Source organism: Ischnura elegans, chromosome 6 (genome assembly GCF_921293095.1).
Source record: "Ischnura elegans chromosome 6, ioIscEleg1.1, whole genome shotgun sequence".
Taxonomy (NCBI): Eukaryota; Metazoa; Arthropoda; class Insecta; order Odonata; family Coenagrionidae; genus Ischnura; species Ischnura elegans.
The window spans coordinates 90,000,147-90,019,789 of NC_060251.1; the positions used below are offsets into that span (position 1 = coordinate 90,000,147).

General features: G+C 37.5%; 1 protein-coding gene across 1 annotated transcript in view; it reads left to right on the forward strand.

Annotated features, from left to right (window-relative positions):
• The window catches only part of LOC124161148, a 209,799-nt gene extending 206,226 nt beyond the window's left edge, over positions 1 to 3,573 (forward strand). Inside the window, exon 8 of the mRNA XM_046537383.1 lies at positions 297 to 3,573. Coding sequence (XP_046393339.1) covers positions 297 to 526 — 230 coding nt within the window. The 3' untranslated portion in view covers positions 527 to 3,573. The remainder of the gene's footprint in view (positions 1 to 296) is intronic.
• Positions 3,574 to 19,643: the final 16,070 nt, after the last annotated feature.

Here is a 19,643-nt window from a genome sequence, read left to right on the forward strand (position 1 = left end):
AATTGAGTGGGTGAGAAGCCATGGGTTACAAGTGATTTCTTTTTTCAATGCAGTGCTCGGTAGAGAAATTAGGTATATAAAGCAAACCAGATCGATTAGATATTTAGTAGTGCATTTGATTTTCCACTCGATGTCAGCACAGAACAGAGACCCTCTCGTATCCCATGGCAACCAAGTTTTTGTATATTTCTTCTAACAATTAACTTTACCTACAAATATCAATTGTGCCCCTTGGCTTCTCACCCTCTTAATTGATTTGAAATAACAATTTTTTTTGTTTCTCCTCTCATCCACAGCATTCTACTATCTCTTCCGGCCGCTCGTCGAGGCGTTGTCTTGGGTCGGCCATGGAGCGAAGAAGGACCGACCTACGGGACACCCCGGGCATCCTTTCGCCAAAATCCCGACCGTCAGTGGGACGGCGCGGCACAAGGGGCTCCAGCCTTCGCTTCAGCACCCGGAGCAGTACGCGGACGCCTTCCTGCGGGAGGCGGAGCGCGGGGCCGGCAACGAGGTGCAGGTATAGCGGGAGTGTTGACCGCTCCCTTGGAGATCTCAACGGACGCCGCCGATGGATACCAGTGACACAACCAAATGGCCTAATGACTGTCCTCAGTGCTGTTCCATCGCTCACTCGATATCACAGACGAGTAATCAGTGTTCAGTGTAATGCAGGATGTATGCCACTTGGAAATCATCATCAGTCAGGATACTGTTAAAACCGAAAGGCTTTTCTGAGGGCTTCTTAGTGGGGGGCTTATATAAATGTAGAGGACACCTCTAAGACTATCTCCCAAACACATTGGAGGCTGTGTGGACCCCTTGACCCACCTCTGGCTCGTTATGGCCTTGAGTGAGCGTAAGTGTTCTATTCTCCTTCATGAAAATTCCAAATAACTGGAAAGAAGTTCTAAAAAAGAAGTGGAGACCGACTCCTCATATTCTGGTTAATGAATATTTTTCGTCGGTTCCATAAAATGTTTGGATAAAAATGTGGATGATTCAAATTGCAGAAAACATGGTTTGATTACGGAAGCTAAGGGCTTTTGTCTGCCTGATGGGAATGTAAAATTTTCCAGTTAATATGATGGTAAATGTTGAGAATCCCGAAATGAAGAGCTAAACGAGTACGCTCAAAAACATTAAAACGGTTGTCTTACTATTATCTATTTTGAATATCCCTGTTTTGGAATGATGCGCAAAAAAATTTATTGCATTAATTTTCAAAAATATAAAACGAATATCTGTCCATGGTAAGATTTTGATAAACTGTGAATAAGGTATCAAATTGACAAATTACATTTGGGACGCATTGAATTCAATCTACGCATCTTAAAATTTCACCATTTAAGATAAAATCCCCATGGGATACCATGATTGACAAAGAAGGGTCGGTTGTTGCGATAAAATTATAAGAAATATCGAAGTCGATTCTACTCGTGGTTATTTCGTTAACATTGCCCCATGAAAATATTTATCTTAATTTTGAAATTTCGAGCGATCCATACTTCAGCTACTTATTTTCAAGCAGGAGATACTGAGAACTTGCAAAAATGATTCATACCTTAGAATCATAAGATTTATTTCTTAAATTTCCCTGCCTAAGCATAACATTTTGATATTCATTTTTCTCTAAAATATGTACGCACGCGAAAGCTTTTGCAAAAGTATTATTTCGAATTCATAGTTACAACACGGAGAAACGTACTAAACCGCTGGGCATGTGGTCAGATACGAATTTTTCATGCAGTTGAGTCGATAGATTTATTCTTTTCATTGTGTCGATGAATAATATCGTCAAATCACGGACTGGGGAAGTAATACAGAGATAGGAAAGATTAGGGTTGTGCTATGTGAACGTGCTTCAATGGATGCTTCTTACATTTTCGCGTAAACTTGAAATGCCTGCATCTTTTGTGCTAAATAAGCCTACTTGTTACTTTGTTATTCCGTCTTAGACATCCTCAGTGTGCATTTGAGCGGAGCCAAAGAGTGTGAAGATTTCGTGCAAGGGAATCATGTTCTCATGCTGAACATTTACCAGAGTGACTCAGTGTTCACCACAAGTTGCTGCTCTAAGAAAACATTCCTACGCCATTACTCTTTTTTCATTCTTGTGTCTTTCCTTTAAAGAAAAAAGTGTTGTTTCCATGATGAACACCATATGAAAACCAAAGATAAAAAAGACAGAAAAAGAAGGAAAGAAGACAAAAAACTGCTTTAAACAAGTGAAAAAGTAAGCGGACACTCAGCCTTTGAGTGTTATCATGCATTAAACCAAATGAAAAATTGGGATGCTGCAGTGATTCTGCCTTCATCCCAGTGAACATAGCTAAGTGCACCAAATTGGTTGACCCATGTGAAGAAATGGGGGTTTGGTAGACGGGTTTATTTATATCGGAGCCCTTTGGGACTTCTTCTGTATATATAAGAGTATCAAATGATTTCGCTAATCTGAAAACGACTGGTGTCGCTTTTAGAATTATGGCAATGTGATGGCTAATGCAGCTTCAGATATTCGGCTTCCGTTGTTAGAAAAGTCGAAAATGGACAAGAGAGAGAATCTTATCACAATAAATATACGGTAATACGACGAAATTCCAATTTCTCCTTGTATTTCTAAAGAAGTGGTTGGAATCTCTGCTGTATACTGTGATGAACCTCCTCGACACAAAAATCTCCAATGTTTATCATCGCTTCAAATAAGAAATGCTGTGCTAATTGGTGTTTCCCTAAGAAGTTGATTTTATATTTACGTGTATGGTCCATCCTTCCCACGGTGTGCATAGGAGCACTACCTTCATCCAGACTATTTTTTTTTCTGCCAAATTTTACGAGTAGATGCTGTAGAAGGATATTTGTATTCGATGAAAATACCCAAAAATCATTTTTCTAATAATTTATATTTGCGCTGGAACCGGAATGAAAGGCTTAAAATGATACAGAAAAGTAAACTATAATTTATGCCACACTTATTGAGCTGGACGATAGGTTTTTAATGTACATTATTTGACAATGGATAATAAAATATCCCACATTATATTTAATTTATAATAAATATTACCAAATTGATTTTGAAATCAAAGTTTTCGCCACATTTTTTTCTCCATAAAGATCGAAACCATAGACTATTTAAGAAATTAAACTCTTGGAAAGAAGTTACTTTTCAAAGGCAAAACCGATGACATGGAACTCCTAGTTGTAAGAATGTCATTTGTTATTTTATTTCCGTGGAAAGCAGTTGGTAATTGCAATCTATTTCCTCAAATTTAATGAAGAATTAAGACAAATTAGATTAAATTGAAGGCCACAGCTGGGCACAAAAATTATTTATCCATTTATATTTGGCTGGCATCAAGTGCTGACGAAAATTTTATTATTCATAGGGAAAAATATTACTTTCGTAACCCTGTAGCCAGGAAATCTCCCATTACGCGAGAGAATTCTTTTTAATACCAATTTGGCATTTTAAATCCTCTGCTTATATTATATGCATGTAAATAAATATTCTGTAAGTTATTTTTGCATTTAAATCTTGAACGGTGTAAATAAATGTGGAGTGAATTGATGTGAGATATTGATTTTTATTGAAAAAACTGGAGTCCTCCCCATTGTACGATTGATTTACGAGACAATACCTTGAAGCTGAGAGACGTAAATGGTGCAGGGTAAGGTAAGTTGCAAAAGAAGTATGAAAGAGGTAGCTGCGCTCTTTCTTCGAAGTCGAACGTTTCTGCTGACTCGCCCGCAATATGCCTTTCATTTGTTGGGATCATCTGCCTCAAGGGTCATGTGCACCAAGGAGTATTTCCGTTTATGCATGAGACTGAAGACAAAAAGTGGTACATTGACGTGCTTGCGTTTTTTTCTCATCATATATTTTGACAGTAGGTATAACGAAAATTATATCGGTATTTTTGATGAAGACATTTGTATTCCAATCGAAATAATTTTTTTCTATATAATTACAGCGGCATCGCAATAAGACCATAAAGGATTAATTTTGGTATTCAACTGCAAATCACCGAAAATATTACTTGGAGAGCCTTATTTAAGAAGATTTTCAATTGTCGGTCGACAATGGGGTGTACATATTTTGAAAGTTTCACAGTAATGACATTTCCAATATTTCTCGGAGAAAACTACCTTATAATATAACCTTAAAAATCGGTGTAAGCAGAAGGAATTGGTTATGAGTATTCACAGAGGCGCAAGAAGAAAAATAAGAGGATAAAATGTTTTATTTTCCGACAGGGATTTCAATGTCGGTTTTGGGGCCATTTTCTGCAGTCTTACTTTCGTCTCCACGAAAGTTTTCTACCCACTTGTCCTTGAATTGGACATGAATTTTAACCAAATGCCGCAACAGAATCCACCCCGTTCACATCGCGAATGCGCTTACGTCAAAACGGCATTGCTTCTTACACGAACCTATTTTTCTGGAATGATACGCTTGGTAGGCTTCATAAGCTTCAGGACATGAACAGGGAAGTATTACCTCCTTGTCCATGTCCTGAATTTTAATAACTAACATACGTATCACGATATAGTAGATGAATCAATTCAGGTAGACTTTCTTTTCACAATTTACCACATGGTAAATTTTATGGGACATTCCATTAGTATACAATTAAAATGATGGTGCTTCCTCCCCAAGCAACTTGGTCCTTTTTACCTACGTGATAGGTCCCGGGATCATCAGTATATCGATGACTAAGTTCTAACAACATGTATCTCAAAAATAGCAACTTTTCAGGTGAACAAAGAAATGATTAACTTTTTGTACTTGTACACTGAAATCAACGACCAAAAGTTCATGAAACGGAAAAAGAAGCATTCGTTTACAAACAACGAGTTGATTTCTGCTTGTATTTTATTTTTTTTTAAAGTTAACACAGTTTGTTTAAGATACCTGTCTCAAACCGGCCTAATTTGAGAGACGTGTTGTTAGAACTTAGCCATCGAATTATGCTATAAGAGGGGGGACCCAAAAATAACCGGACACAATTGAGTTGCCTGTATCTTTGATGTAAACGTTGATGGTTGCCTATATCTTAAAAATTAGGCTGGGAAATTTGCGGTTTATTTCTTGCAAATAAAAATACTCATCATTGAAAGGCAAGTAAATGTAGGAAAAATACAGTTTTTGTATGATCTGAAACTTTAAAGATAATCATGCAAGCACTAAATAAGTAATTTGTCGAGAAAGAACAGTAAAAACGGCCGCGAAAGTGATGCATCCTTTTAACAGAACCCATAGATGTAGAACACATATATCGAGTACACACTTGCTAACGTTTTCCTGCATCTGGAATGTGAAAATTCGCAGTATTTTCATGCAAGTAAAACATTTATCATCGAGAGGCTAGTAAATTTGGGACCAATTCAGTTTTCAAATCATCCAAAAATTTAAAAGTTAGTAGGGAAGCATTTAATACTTAATGTGTTAAAAAAGAAGAGAAAATAAGGCCGGCGGTCCTCTGGACTGAACCGCATTAACTAGAGTGTCATTTGAAACGGGAGAGGGTTACGATCAACAGGAGATGCATGCGAGGAGCAAGCAAGACTAGCTATCCGGAAACCACGAGGGTGCGGTGGGCAGCCAGTGCCCAGAACAGAAACTTAGTCGACCACCACGCCGCGTCGGGTGAAACATATACAACCCTGTGTCACTCACATCGGAGCACTCACGAGGTAAGTCCTCCCAGGGGGAACGGGGATCCGGTAAATGCCGTAAAACTTTATCCTCCCCAAACACCACTGCTTACGACCTAAGCAGAAAAAACACGACTCCATCCGTAATGATTCCTACATTCGCATTCAGACGCTGGAAAAGAAAGGACTCGTTTACATTACGAACGTAACGACCTCCACCTCCTTCCACCTTCACACGTTCCCGAGTTACAGTAGGAGCTCATAAACAAGTGGGAATGCGTGTAAAAGTCCTCAATTCGTCCTATACGATTTTCCTGATATATGCTGCCGCTTCGCTCACTTTTACATAGTATGTTTCGAAAAACGTCCGAATCGCGTCTATGAGCGTAGAGCCAATTGTTTATACTTAATGTGTGCAATAGGGTTTTTGCTCTCACGGGGATTACTATTGAAAAGCTATAAGACTGAGGTATTAAACCAACTCATACCTGAAGTCGCATTGTTATCAAAAGTATTCGACCGCTAAAGACTGGTTTACACTTTATCTAAGTCCGTGGTTTGCTTGCAGCTTTTTGCCGATCACATTTGCCTGTCTCCCCTCATAGCTTGGAGTTCCTTCTTGAATTCACAATTCGGCCTTCTCCCTTTCATTATGTCGATAAATCCAATTCTCTTACTTCGCTTGTTTTCCTAACATTCTACCCTTTCACAATGCTTTCAAAATAACCCCCCGTGCAAGTATATAATATGTAACTGCAAAGGTGGTATATATTTCAGCGGTACATTCTTGGGGAGGTCATCAAACTATCTCAATATATATCAGAACTTAACATATTCCCTTCCCCTATTCAAAAGCGTAAAAATCTTACCTTTGAGGTATTTATTTGTTTATGAGGTTTCTGGGGTATTTTATATTAGAGGTGATGAAAAGAACTTACCAAGAATACATAATCTCCGTCATTGTAATGCTGTTAACATACCCAAACCAAGAACAGAATTATTTAAACACAGTTTCCTGTTCTTGGGACCGAAAATTTACTGTGAGTTATCAAAATACATAACTGGCGAAAAGAATTAATACAGTTATTGCAAAAGGGTAAAGATGTGGCTGTTTGCTCATAATGACATTGCACATTTGTTTAGATGAATGAGGTATGGTGATGAATGCAATGAGATGCAATGATTTTCTTCGTTAGTGATTTCATATATTTTATGTACTTCCAGCACGGTAAAATTTTGGTGAAATATGTACCAAAGCACTCTAACTGAAGGACGAGTCGGTAACCCCAAAACGGAGCATTAACTCCAAAGGGGTACCTATGTTCCTGCAGCCATGTATTATTTAAAAGTTATATTTGTGTGGATAAATAGACATTATTATTATTATATGCTGCTGATGGTGTAAACACAAATAAGACAGATGAAGTGAAACATCCGAGAGTTTCGATAACTTTTAACCTATGTGGGGAACACGTATAAGAAATATTTTTGACAGAGCCCTGAAGAAGCTATAATCCGTCAAGAGTATTGTGGGAAGATTTTCGGTTGAAAAAGTAAAAGAGAGATGCTATTTCGCTCTCGTACGGCCACACCTTGAATACTAGGTGAACATATGGGATTCGGTGCAGAAAGACTCAAACTTAAAAGATATATCAAGGAAAACCGAGTGATTCCTCAAAAACTGCTACGAGCGTACAGAAAGCGTTGCACAGATGTTAAAAAAATTAGTCTGGTAGCCGCTAGAGACTCGGAGGCTGCGCAGTGTGCACTATGAATCAATATCAAGCATCATTTTGGTGTTGTGATCCGGAAATGGAAGATTCCCATTTCCAAAATATGCATAAAATATGTGTAATAGGCTGCTTGGTCAAATTATGCCTCGGGATTTGTACCTTTCACTTTCATAACCCACTAAACCTTCCTCTTCCTATTCCTCTTTGCCGAAAACATCCTTGTTTCACCTCCCCTAAATAATGTAACGAAGGAGACGCTATTGACACTCACCAACTTGACCTAGTAACTCATACTCAGTCACTGTTCACTCGTCTCTCGTCACTCGTCAGTCACAATGTAGCCGTCGGCGGGAGTCGAAGCGCGGGCCGGATGGCCCGTGCGACCTAAGCGACTCGCTATCCACCCGTGTCATCACCAACAGCTCCTTTCCTTCCCAAGACTTTGGTCATATCCTAAAATTTAGCTATTCTGAACGTTCAAATTCATTATTACTTTATGTATTTTCATTGAACTGATTTGTCAATTGGGATTTCAAAGGGAAATAAACTTAGGGTGAATAACTTTAAATACTTGTGTGTGATTATTATTCGCTTCCCAACACCAAGGGCAAGAGCACACACTTTAAAATTTGCGACCCGCGATGTTACATTAGAACCCAACGATATTTCCACGTCCGACAGAAACCACATAGATAATAAGAGAGATATTTTTCCGAACGGATAGGCAACTCATTTTTTTCACGAGCAATAAAGAAATTTAATAAATGCCAGGGGTATTTTTGCATGAGTATTCCCTTTTTATTTGTAAACGACTGATGTTCAAACACTCCCCACCACATGCCTCTTTGGGTGGCTTTCTGCAGAAGTATGTACATATACTTCAATGGAAAGTACTCAAAATATAAAATAATGATGTATAATTACTTCTCTTCAATGTTTTTAGGGACATCGAAAATTCCCCAAGGTATCATGATTCCCGATATTAAAGGTGTTTATGTTGTCCTTATTTATTCATCACTTGATTGATGTGTTCTAGGTCGATTACCTCATCCACTTAGTTTTTTGCTTGCTTGCTTAGTTTTTTCATTTAATGCTTCAACGAGATGGATTGCAAATATTTGCTCTTTTCATTCTTAAATTTAAAAAATGGCAGGCATTGATGATTAATGAAATGTAACGAGAGTATTAAAAGTAACGCCAATAGATTAAGCACGAGACTAACACTTAAGATATGAATTTTCGCGTGGTACTGAAACAAAAAATATAGAGTTCAGGAACTAATAACGCAGTGATTGAAGATTTTTGTTCCTAATGTTGCTGTTGGATTAGTTTGCAGCAGAAAAGGTAAATATATTACCAGTTGCGCCGACTCCATGGGGCCTGAGGGGGCCCGAGCCCCTTCAAAATTCAATATGAGGGGGAGGAAAAGAAGTGTCAAGCTTGTCGATTTTCCCCGGAATGTCAAGTTATCAGGAGTTGAGTCTTCAGAGTTCTACTGTTGATCATATGACTCTTCTAAAATGCTAAGAAGAACTTAAAAATCACTATTTATAAATTTTCCTGGGTAAGACCCCCAGTATTGGCCCCCCAATACTTTTTATTTCGGCACCTCTGTATATTAATGCGAGAATGAATAACACAGGTCAACAGTGGTTTTGGTGCCAGAGCTTTTAAAGCTGACTTCAACTAAAATTGGGGTGCTGAATCCAAATATGATATTAGTTTTTTCCTATCAGCTCTAGTTTTCAAGATACAGATATGTTGTTACTTACGTAAAAAAATGTTCAATATGATGATATGGGATAATAACATATATGATAAAACCCACAAAATATAAATACTTGATTTATTTATAGGAATGTAAAATCACCTACAATTACAATAGTTTTACAATACAATTGAATACAAATAGCATTTTTTACTGAAATAAAACACTTTAAAGAAAAAAAAGACGTAAAAACGTCACTCAACACTTCGGAAGCTTCTTTTGCGCGATTTTCTTGCGTGCACTTTGTTAAAACAGTCTCGTTTTAAGCACCAGCAGTAATCTGCCATCATATGGTTATCCCATCTTCCTTGGTAGCGATCTTCCATCGTTTTGATTTCCTGGTGAAATCTTTCACCTTGTTTTTCACTTGTGTCGCCTAAATTTTCAGGAAAACAGTCTAAGTGACTGTGTAGGTAGTCAACTTTTATGCTCATATTACATCCAAGTGATTTAAAGTTAGTGAGTATATTGTTTACCAGCTCGAGATAATTCTCTCGTTTGTGATTTCCCAGAAAACCTTTTATTAACTCAACAAATGAAAGCCAACTGTCTTTTTCCATCTCATTCAATGACCTGACAAAAGCAGGATCCTTTGACAGTTGTCTGATTTGTGGCCCATCAAAAATACCAGCTTTAAGTTTTTCTATACTTATCTGCGGCATTTTTATTCTTATGTAGCCGAAACATAGTCCACCCTTGTCAAGAGCCTTTACAAATTGCTACATTAGGCCTAGTTTAACATGAAGGGGCGGTAAGGTGATTTTCTCCCCTTCAACTAAATACTCAGCAATAATGTTTTTACCCAACAATTAGGTTTTCTCTCTTTAACCACTCCTTCTTAATCCAGTGCTTTGTCTGTCCCTGCTAGCACAGAGGCACAAGAAACAAGGATATTTTGTGTTGCTAAATTGCTGCCCAAGAAGAAAGTTCACCATTTTTAAATCTACACAAATCACCTAGCAATGTCCCTGGTATTTTATCTTCTGTAAGACCAATACTATTGTATCATATTCTTCTTTCGTTTCAGTTGAATAAGCGATTGGTATTGAGCCAAACTTGATAACATTGTGATGAACACATTTTAAACAACGCTTGGAGCTATCAATGAACAAATGCCAATCACTAGCTTCATATTGCGGTAGTCCCATTCCTTTCAGAAGACCTCTAATGTCTAAACAAAATGTAAGATTGTTTTCTTGAGTAAAGAAGGGTAGCAGATCCTTTTCCCTTGTGCGATAAAAATTAGTTTTTGTACCTTCTTCCATTAAATTCTTTACATGCATCCTTGAAGCTAGTCGTTCAGATGCTTCCTTCGATAAGTTCAATTCTCTAACAAGGTCGCTTAGTTCATCTTGATGAAAGAGTTGAGGATTTGTTGATACTGCCTCGTAGTCACTGTCACTATATCGTCAATAGAATCAGGAATGTGTTCACATAGCTCATATTCATCCTCACATACAAATGTCTGAAATATTAGGATCGGGATTTCTTCTGAATGGGGTACCGGGCGTCTAGCTGAAGGCAAATCTGGATATTTCCACTTGTCGCGATTGTTTCGATTAATTCCCGAAACATTTACCATGCAAAAATTACAGTCGTCAATATGGTTTGTAGGTTCTCTCCAATACCGCTGATGTTCTGTACATGTTTTACACACAACATGCGGTGCCCACTTTTTACCTTGGTCACCAAGCTGAACACCAATCCCAGGCATGCACGTTTCACAAAGTCTGTAATATTTTTCCTATTTTCTTTTAAAGTATATTCCCCACAAATGCAACAAAATACATCACAATGATTGACACAGCTTCCTCGAATTGAGCTCATTTTTAGAGGTTGCTTTACAAAAACTTTGAGAATTTGACCATTTGTTTTCGGGAATCCCCTTACTCCCGTCTCTCCATTTTCAAAGACACTCTCTTTTTACCCTACCCTTTTTTACTCTTCTCCACTTTTCTGTGATTCTTCCCACGTGTCATTATTCTACAGTTATGACTAGGGTCCTTTTCAACCGTGGGTTTCCCACATCCCTTAGTTGTATCTTTTCCCACTGTCTCGACTCTAAACGCCTTTCTCCCCCTTCTTCAAACACGCCTAATCCTCCCCAACCCCTTTCTCAAAGGTATAAAGGTGATTTTCAAAGTAAATACTGCAGAGTGGTTATGAATTAGTTTATTTATAGATTGATTTAAATTTGAAAAATATTTTCTGAAATATATCAAATATTTAAAATAATCTAATCATAAAATGCGCCGTATCTAAAAAAGTAGAGCTGTTACATGAAAACGGATATCATATTTGCATTCAGTACCACACGTATTGTTAATATCAGCTAAAAAACTCCCGGCACCAAAAAAAATATTTTTTTCCTGGCCTGTGTAATTTGTCCTTCCAGCAATTCTTCTCGGGCTCTCCTTCAGGTTAATTCAATCCTATTGACCGACGTTTCGGAAAACGACTTGTCTTCCATTCTCAAGACGTGTTACTATCTGAATGTCCAAATTCACAATAAATTCACTTGTCACGACTTGTCTTCTATTCTCTAGGGATGTTACTGCTCAAATGTCCAAATTCTCCCTAATGTCACTGTGTAAATTTGGACATTCAGACAGTGACACGCCTAAAGAATGGAAGACAAGTCGTTTCACGAAACGTCGGCCAATCCGACTGAGATAACCCTGTGTAGAGCCCGAGAAGAAATCCTGAATATTATTCAACGGGATAAACTAAAATATTTTACTTTGTCCTTGTTTACACCAAGGATGACATTTGCAATGAAAGAACCATTTGGATTCCCATTCCGCCACGATTCAAACCAGGATCTTTCGATTGCCGGTCAGACATGCCAAAAGTTACACCACCAAGCCAACTTTTCTACTGCGAATCACAGTGTGGGTTAACTGAACCACCCGAACCGATCAACAACGAACTGGGTTGTTCTTTTACATAACATTTGCCGCCAGAGTCCAGTCTGAAATTCGCATTGGAAGAAGATGGCTTGATGGTTGTAACTGGTAGGATACCTCACCGGCAACCGGGAGATCTGATTTCGAATCCTGGCTAAGCCAAATTATTTTTTCATGGAGTATTCCATTTTTGGTGTATACAACTTTGCACTTGTGGCTGTGAACAAAGTCACTCGTTCTACGCAGTGTTTTAAACTTGTCCTTTATCATTTAAATATCTCAAAATTAAATTTATCAGTATGAATATCATTTTTATCCTTGAAGCCATTGGTAAATACCACATGAGGCGAAGAATCATCTAACACCCGCAACGGAATGATTAGAATACTAGCGGGATCACATTTTTACCAAAACAAGAACCTCATAGAGCAAATAAGCATTGCCCATGAGAATGGAGAGAAATCTTGATTTCATTTTGCGTAGGTAAATCATGCTATAAACTTCATTTGCCTGAGATGTAACGAGAGTTAATTAAGAATAAGAAATATTTCCTGCTTCTCTCATGGGCAATGCTTATTTGCTCTATGAGGTTCTTGTTTTGGTAAAAATGTGATCCCGCTAGTATTCTAATCATTCCGTTGCGGGTGTTAGATGATTCTTCGCCTCATAAAAGACATTTCTATGTACATATATTAAAGTATCCTTTAGGTATTCTGGCCCGCATAGCGTTTTGATATCACCATTCTACTCAGCCTACATAAAAAGAAGGCCAAGGATGCAGTCACCTCATTCTCTTAAGTGCAATAAAGGTGCAGAGAACACGTGAATTAACAATGAAGTGCGTTCCCGTTATGCACCGCTTGTAGATGCATTGTTTTCTGACACAGTGCATCCAGAGATGAGTAACTACCAGGGGAAGGAAAACACATCTTAGACCCTGAAGGTGGGAAAAAGATGACAGTTCTTTCACAGCGATTTATTTCCTTTTAGACGAGACTCGATGGTAGAATAGACCAACTAGTAAAAACATTGCTATTTAAAAACCTAAACATTATAGCGTTCTACCAGAAGTGAAAGCCTATCTGTGACTCCGTCACCTTCATCAGAGTTCAGCAATTAAGTTCTCCTGGAAATTTCTATAAATATTGCAATTAATAACAATAATAATAAATGATTCCTTTGTTCGGGCGAGGTTGAGACTAAAAACTCTCCTATTCCACATAATCCCTCGTAAGCGTCAATGCAAACGCATACATAAAGGTATATAAACATTTTAAATTGAGAAATATACAATTACAATATACACTATTAGAAAAATGTCGAGCAAGATAAACAAGTACGCGGGGAAATTTTGTGTAAAAAAGATTTCTGCACGTTGGAAATAACATGGGGATAATGGGGTGATATCCTTCAGCAAAAAATCTCACTTAAGGAAAACGTCTAGATATTATTGGTAATAGTAGCGTAGAAAGCATATTTTACGGAAAATGCAAGAATAAACTTTTTTAGTCAAAAAATTATTTGCAAACGCATGACCCAGCTTTCATAGCTAAGTCATACAAAACATTAGCAACCCAGGTTTCATAACACTGTTATGTATATAAATATGCCATATAACCCGGGTCGTAATTTCTTAAATGCATTAGTGAACCTAAGAAATTTTATTATTTAATTTCCCAAAATGGAGAAGTTACACACAGTCTTGAGTTTTATCTTAAGCCTGAAGTCACCAGTTTAACGTATTTTTTGCTCAAATTGGTAGCTTGAGACCTATTACAAATTGATGGCTTTGTGGACGAAGTACCTTACCCCACTATTTTAGCCCAATACACCGGCAAGACAATGGTATGAAATTGTTGTTTGAAAATGGTACCGTACTGCTACGAGACTGGAAAAATGAGACCGCCATTTATCATCTTTACTATTTAATTAGCAACCATATCACATGTAATCATAGTAGTGCCCTATTTAAGAGGTCTTCCCCGTTCAAAAGACCTATTATTCTCGTATCTCATCCACATTCATTTCAAAAGACTTGCTTGGAATGCCCATTTGGTTTCTTCAAAGTCCTAAGCATTGCTCAATTTTGATATTATGACGTACTATTAAAATTATTTATAATCTTGTAGAAGCATCGTAAATTGATAATTAAATGAACGCATGAAGTTACTTCCTGATTTTATTTGCCTAATAAACCAGTACTGGGATTGCGAGACAATGTTGTTATAACATGACATCGAGCGACTAAGAAGCCCCTAATAAACTAAAAATACGTAACATTTTTTTAGCTTTAAAGATGAAAAAGCTAAGATAACGAATGTAATCTTTGTAGGACCGCAATTTAAATACTATATTGGTTTCAAACTCCTATTATCTTCTGTGTATTTTAGATTTATTAAAATATACTGTTCCGTAGGCTCTTTGGTTGTTTCAAGGTTATATGGAATGCTTGATTATGTTTACAAGAGGTAGTAAAATTATCTTTGTTTTATGATCGCAAGAGGGCTACTTTATCTGTGTACTAAAAAAACCCACTTCGGACCACTCACTCACTGGCTCACTCACTCGTACAAATATTTGGGGTGAACGAGACGAGATACGACAAAAAGTCATCGGTTAGACCCCTCTAAAATCGCCTGAAACCCGAGCAGAAGCGAGTATTGATTGTATAAGCCCTTTACTCTAGTGCTGGGGTGGCATGTCAATGTTGTTAAAACATGACATCGAGCTACAAAAGGTTAAAAAAATCAAAACTAACATTTGTCAGTCTTATCAATGATTACGCTAAGAAAACGTAAATAAAAGTGGTAGTACTTAATTTTATTAACCTTCTCTTCTCCGTTCGAATCACCTTTAATTCCGTATCTCTTTTAGATTCAATTTCCATAAGTATTTTTTCGTACAATCTCTGTTTGCTTCCAAGGCCTTGAGCAACGTTTGATTGTAATTTGACGACGTGATGGGGTATTATTAAAATTATCTTGAATCATGCGAGATATATCAGGAAGGAATCAGGATTTACGCGAATCCACTAAATTTAAGTGTCTTCTCGAGCAACTGAGCGAAACCCTTCGTGTCTCCAGGTTACGGCCTGCCTAACAATAGGAACATCCCACTGAACCGTAGAAAGGAATGAGAATGATACAGAATGGGCCATAAAAATACACCTTCCCTCTAACAAACGCTTTATCTGCTCCCATGTAGCGCTGAGTGAGGAAAAAGGACAAGAGTTAAGACCAGGGTGTGAAAGTTATTATCCAATATTAACGCCAACCTCGGCCTTATGGCGATATCTTATGTTACGTGAAATATGAACGCGTAAATAAAATTATCCCTGTTCTGGTCACGTAAATGAACTCTCACATATTGTTCCCAGTAACTTTTATTTTTAACCTTTATCTATCCTTTAATTCACAATGAATTCACTGAAAAAATACAGTGTACCATGAAATTTTTTCTTTAATTACGTAACGTACGTGAAAATTTTCGACGTAACTCATTGTCGGTAATTTTTGATCAGTCAAATTTTTGGCTGCATTTCTGCCAAATTCTTTTAGCTAGCGAGGTAATTTTTTGAATTTGGGCATTCGTCGACTGCGCCATTGATAGCGAAGATACATATGATTAATAGATCTGGTATTTTTAGCTAGGCTCACTATTTTAGTGTTTTCCCAATAATACGAAACAGCGTGCATTTATAACTAAAACTGGACATTTTACAAGAATACAGTGAGTAAAACGTAACGTATGGGCCAACGAGACAGAGAATTATGTAATTCATTCAAGATTCCAATGATGTAACTGGTTAGAGCAAACATACAAAGAGAATTGAATCGCACCACACCTCCGTCATCACCAAATTGAACTTTTCCCAATAAGGTCTATTCCTTATCACTCAATCTACAGAGAGAAATTTGAAAGTAAATGAGCTCATAGAAAGAGATATCATTGTGCGCTTTATTTATCAAATGAAACCTTACGGTAGGGACACGCAATACAAATCTATCGATTAAGAACGATCAATGCAACTTAAAATTCAGCACCAGATATAAATAGGGCCAGGCGGTATATTAAAAAACAAGGGAAATTTTGTAACAGAGAATGATCTTTGCATACTTAATATAAGCAACTAAAGAAAACTATTAGCAGTCCAAGAAGATAGGTATCAACCGGTGAGAATGCTTTGTAGGATTTCAGGCTCTTTTCCATCTTGTAGTTACTGTTGCAGATGGCAACACCAAGGAATGAATTACCTTGGTAATAAGGCGGGAACTTTTGAGAAAAATGATTCAGTCTCAATTGCTCAAGAAATCTAAGCGCAGCCAACGAACCTCAGGCGGCTCATAGCCACGTTCGTTTAATTTTGGATGGGTGAGAATAGAGCTCAACCCTTGCGATATATTAATTTAAAATAATATTTAAATAAAACACTGCAAAAAATTACGAAATGCAAGAATCCGATACATTTGTAATCCTGGATAATGAGAACATATTGTAATAACACTCCCACGTTCCATAGAATTAAGCATTATTTAAGTTCAATCTCGAAGGCTAAATCAACTGGGGAAGTGAAAAGAAACTAATGAAATAGAAACAGGATAAACAATCTAGCATTGTACCAATATCAGGCGAAAATAAATATAAGGTGGGAACAATAAGATTTACCGAAAATCTATGCCTATCAAAATACAATAACATGTGTATGAATGATCCTTGTAAACTAATGTTATTCTAAGAAAAAAAACATAAAAACACAACCTCAGTTAATAAACCAACAATAGGAAAGATACCATTCCGAGTGACAAGAAGAATACTATCCTAAAACTACATTATGTATCCAGATCCGAAAGAGACGTTAAAATAAGAGACGTATTTTCCCGAACGTATAATTTTAGAAGTTTGTTTGCAACGCAAGGCTTAGTGACTAAAAACAAATGCCAGGCCAAAATAAGGGATTCAAATCTTTCTCAAAGCGCAACTAGTTGTTTAAGCATTCTCGAAAAGGTTAACGGCTCGCGTCGTAGCAACATCCGCAAAACGCCTACTAAAGAGCACTCTGTAGTCGAGATGAAAATTGTGTGGTAGGCCTCCTTTTCGCAGAGATATAATATTACCGCGCTGCTCTCGGTGCTGTGAATACATATCTTCAGTCTTGGGCCACAAGTTGGACGTAACAGGTGAGATTTCAACCCAACCACCGTCAGAATACTTTGCGCCTTGTGAAAATCGCACGTTCAAGATGAGAGAAAGGGAGGGAGAGAATTTATTCACCAGACCCCCCCGCAGAATTTTTTCAGAGAACGTTTTAAGAACCTCGTAAAATGACACGTTCGTCGTATTTTTAAGACTAATTTCAAGGGCATCACGTAGATACTATGAAATTCCCTTCTCACTTTCATTTGTTCTCACCCTACTTAAGGTGACAACCGTCTCAACCATGAAGGCACCATTCCTAACAATCACACTAGGCAATTTGATTGAGTTCTGCTGACGTAATGAGAATCTTGCAAGACATAAAAATTACTTGCAAGTGAAGAGAATGAGACCTAAACTTAAATTTAACCTCCTGAATAGCTCCTACTGAAGTTTTTTCCCCTTTAAAACAATTACGAATAATTTCTAACATATTTATTTTTAGCTTATTTCCTTCTAAGTTCATTACCATTGCCCCATTTTCCTTCATATCCAAGTCTACGCCGAGTCAATTTTCATCCTTCGCTTCAGGGGGGATAAAATGTTCAGAGGTAAATCACTGTATTTTTATTAATGCAGGACAAATCAAATGTAAAGCTGGGATTTCACTTTATACAACTTGCATTATTCTCCGTACAAAATAAATCAAGAAGTTAAAGAATGTTTTGAATGAAGACTATTAGATTTGATCATAAGGCTGAACTGCTATAAGTTAAAGGAAAAGGTATGAAAAGATCTTATTATTGATGTAGAAAACCGACTCGTTACAAGCAATTTTAGGGCTCCGAGAAGTGAAAACTAATACCATCTAAATTAAACCAAGGTTTTAAACAGGCAAGTCCTGACGTAAAAATACATTTAAAAATTATACGTTGAACTTCTGCATTATGCGAGAAGATTTTCAACATCTCTCAGGGCAACAGCAGGCAAAAGGAGAGAATAAAGGGCAAAATCATAAAATTTCGATAAGTGATAAGCACGTTGCTTATGTATCGGATAATTTGCAATCGATACCATATAAATGAGCTCCCGGCTTTTAGTGGGAGGGCATGGAAACTTCGGTGAGTTTGTCCTAGGACGTTGGAGTGAGACATAAAGCGAGGAGCTCTTCATCTTTTCTCGACGCACATTGAACTGTTTGAAAAGCTTGAAGTCATTCAACTTTTCCTTCACTGATTCTAGACGAAATTGAATCATAAAAACCGAATTTCGATAGACAAGGATCTTATCAGTATCGGATAATTACGACCGATACAATTTGAGTTAAATCCATGTTTGAAGCTGGTAGGCATGGATACATACTTTAATAAATTACCCATGAATTGGTAGTATGAAGTGGGGGAAGTAAAATAGGGCAAATTTTGGATTCAACCTTTCAGCGAGAAACTCTAAAAATGTTCTCTAGTGGACTCTAGGCGAGAATTAGGCATAAGGAATTAAAATTTGAAGAGCAGGTTATCAAAAACGGATACTTACTACCAATACAACACGTCTTATATCCATGTTTTGAGCAGGTAGACATGAAAAATTCGACGAGTCTCTCCAAGAATATCTTAACATTTTCAGTGCGAGTAAAGAAGGACTAAAGTTGGCCTCACACATTAAGCTAGAAGTTCTCTCGGAGGTTCTAGGCCAGAATGAAGTATAAAAACGGGAGAGACCAGTCTTAGAGGAAAGATCCTCGCACACGAGTGAAAAGGAGGTAGAAAAAATTAAAAAAAAAGAAGGCAGTTGGAGAAAAGAAGGGAGATGGCTTTCAAATTAAGGTCCCAAGGAGAGGAAAGGCGGCGTGGCTTGTCTTCGAATTGGAAACATAAAATTCCCTAAGAGCGGTTGAATTAAAGGATATCACTGCGCCCAGTGTGAATGCTGAGGGTGTGAAGACATTAACGCGAGGGGAGTCTCTCTCTCTTTCTCGCCTTCGTACAATAAAATTTTAAAAAATAAAGTAAAAAAAAAGACTAACTGAAAGACCTTCCATCGCATTACCCCGTCACCTTTAATAAAAGGTGATCTGGCCCGAGAGGGTTCTATCTACTTTTCTTCTCCCTTCCTACGCGAAGGCCTTTTTTCCTACTCTGTGCCATCCCTTTCTATTTCTCTTTTCTTTCCCCTTCGTAGTGGAGTTTCTTTATTTTCCTCGAGAAAAAGTTTTTTCCCCTGCGTTCGTCGCCATTTTCATCTTCTCCTCCTTTTAAAAGGGTGTTGCGAACCTTTCCCATGCAAGGCATTTTTCTAGATACCCTTTCATGTGCCTCATCTCACCTATTTCCTATTATCGCTGCAGATGAGAAACAACGAAAATGAGATCACCTTTCTCACAGCATAATAAGCATAATCAAACCCATTTTTCAACGACTGAATTGATTATTTGATGACATTCACGTT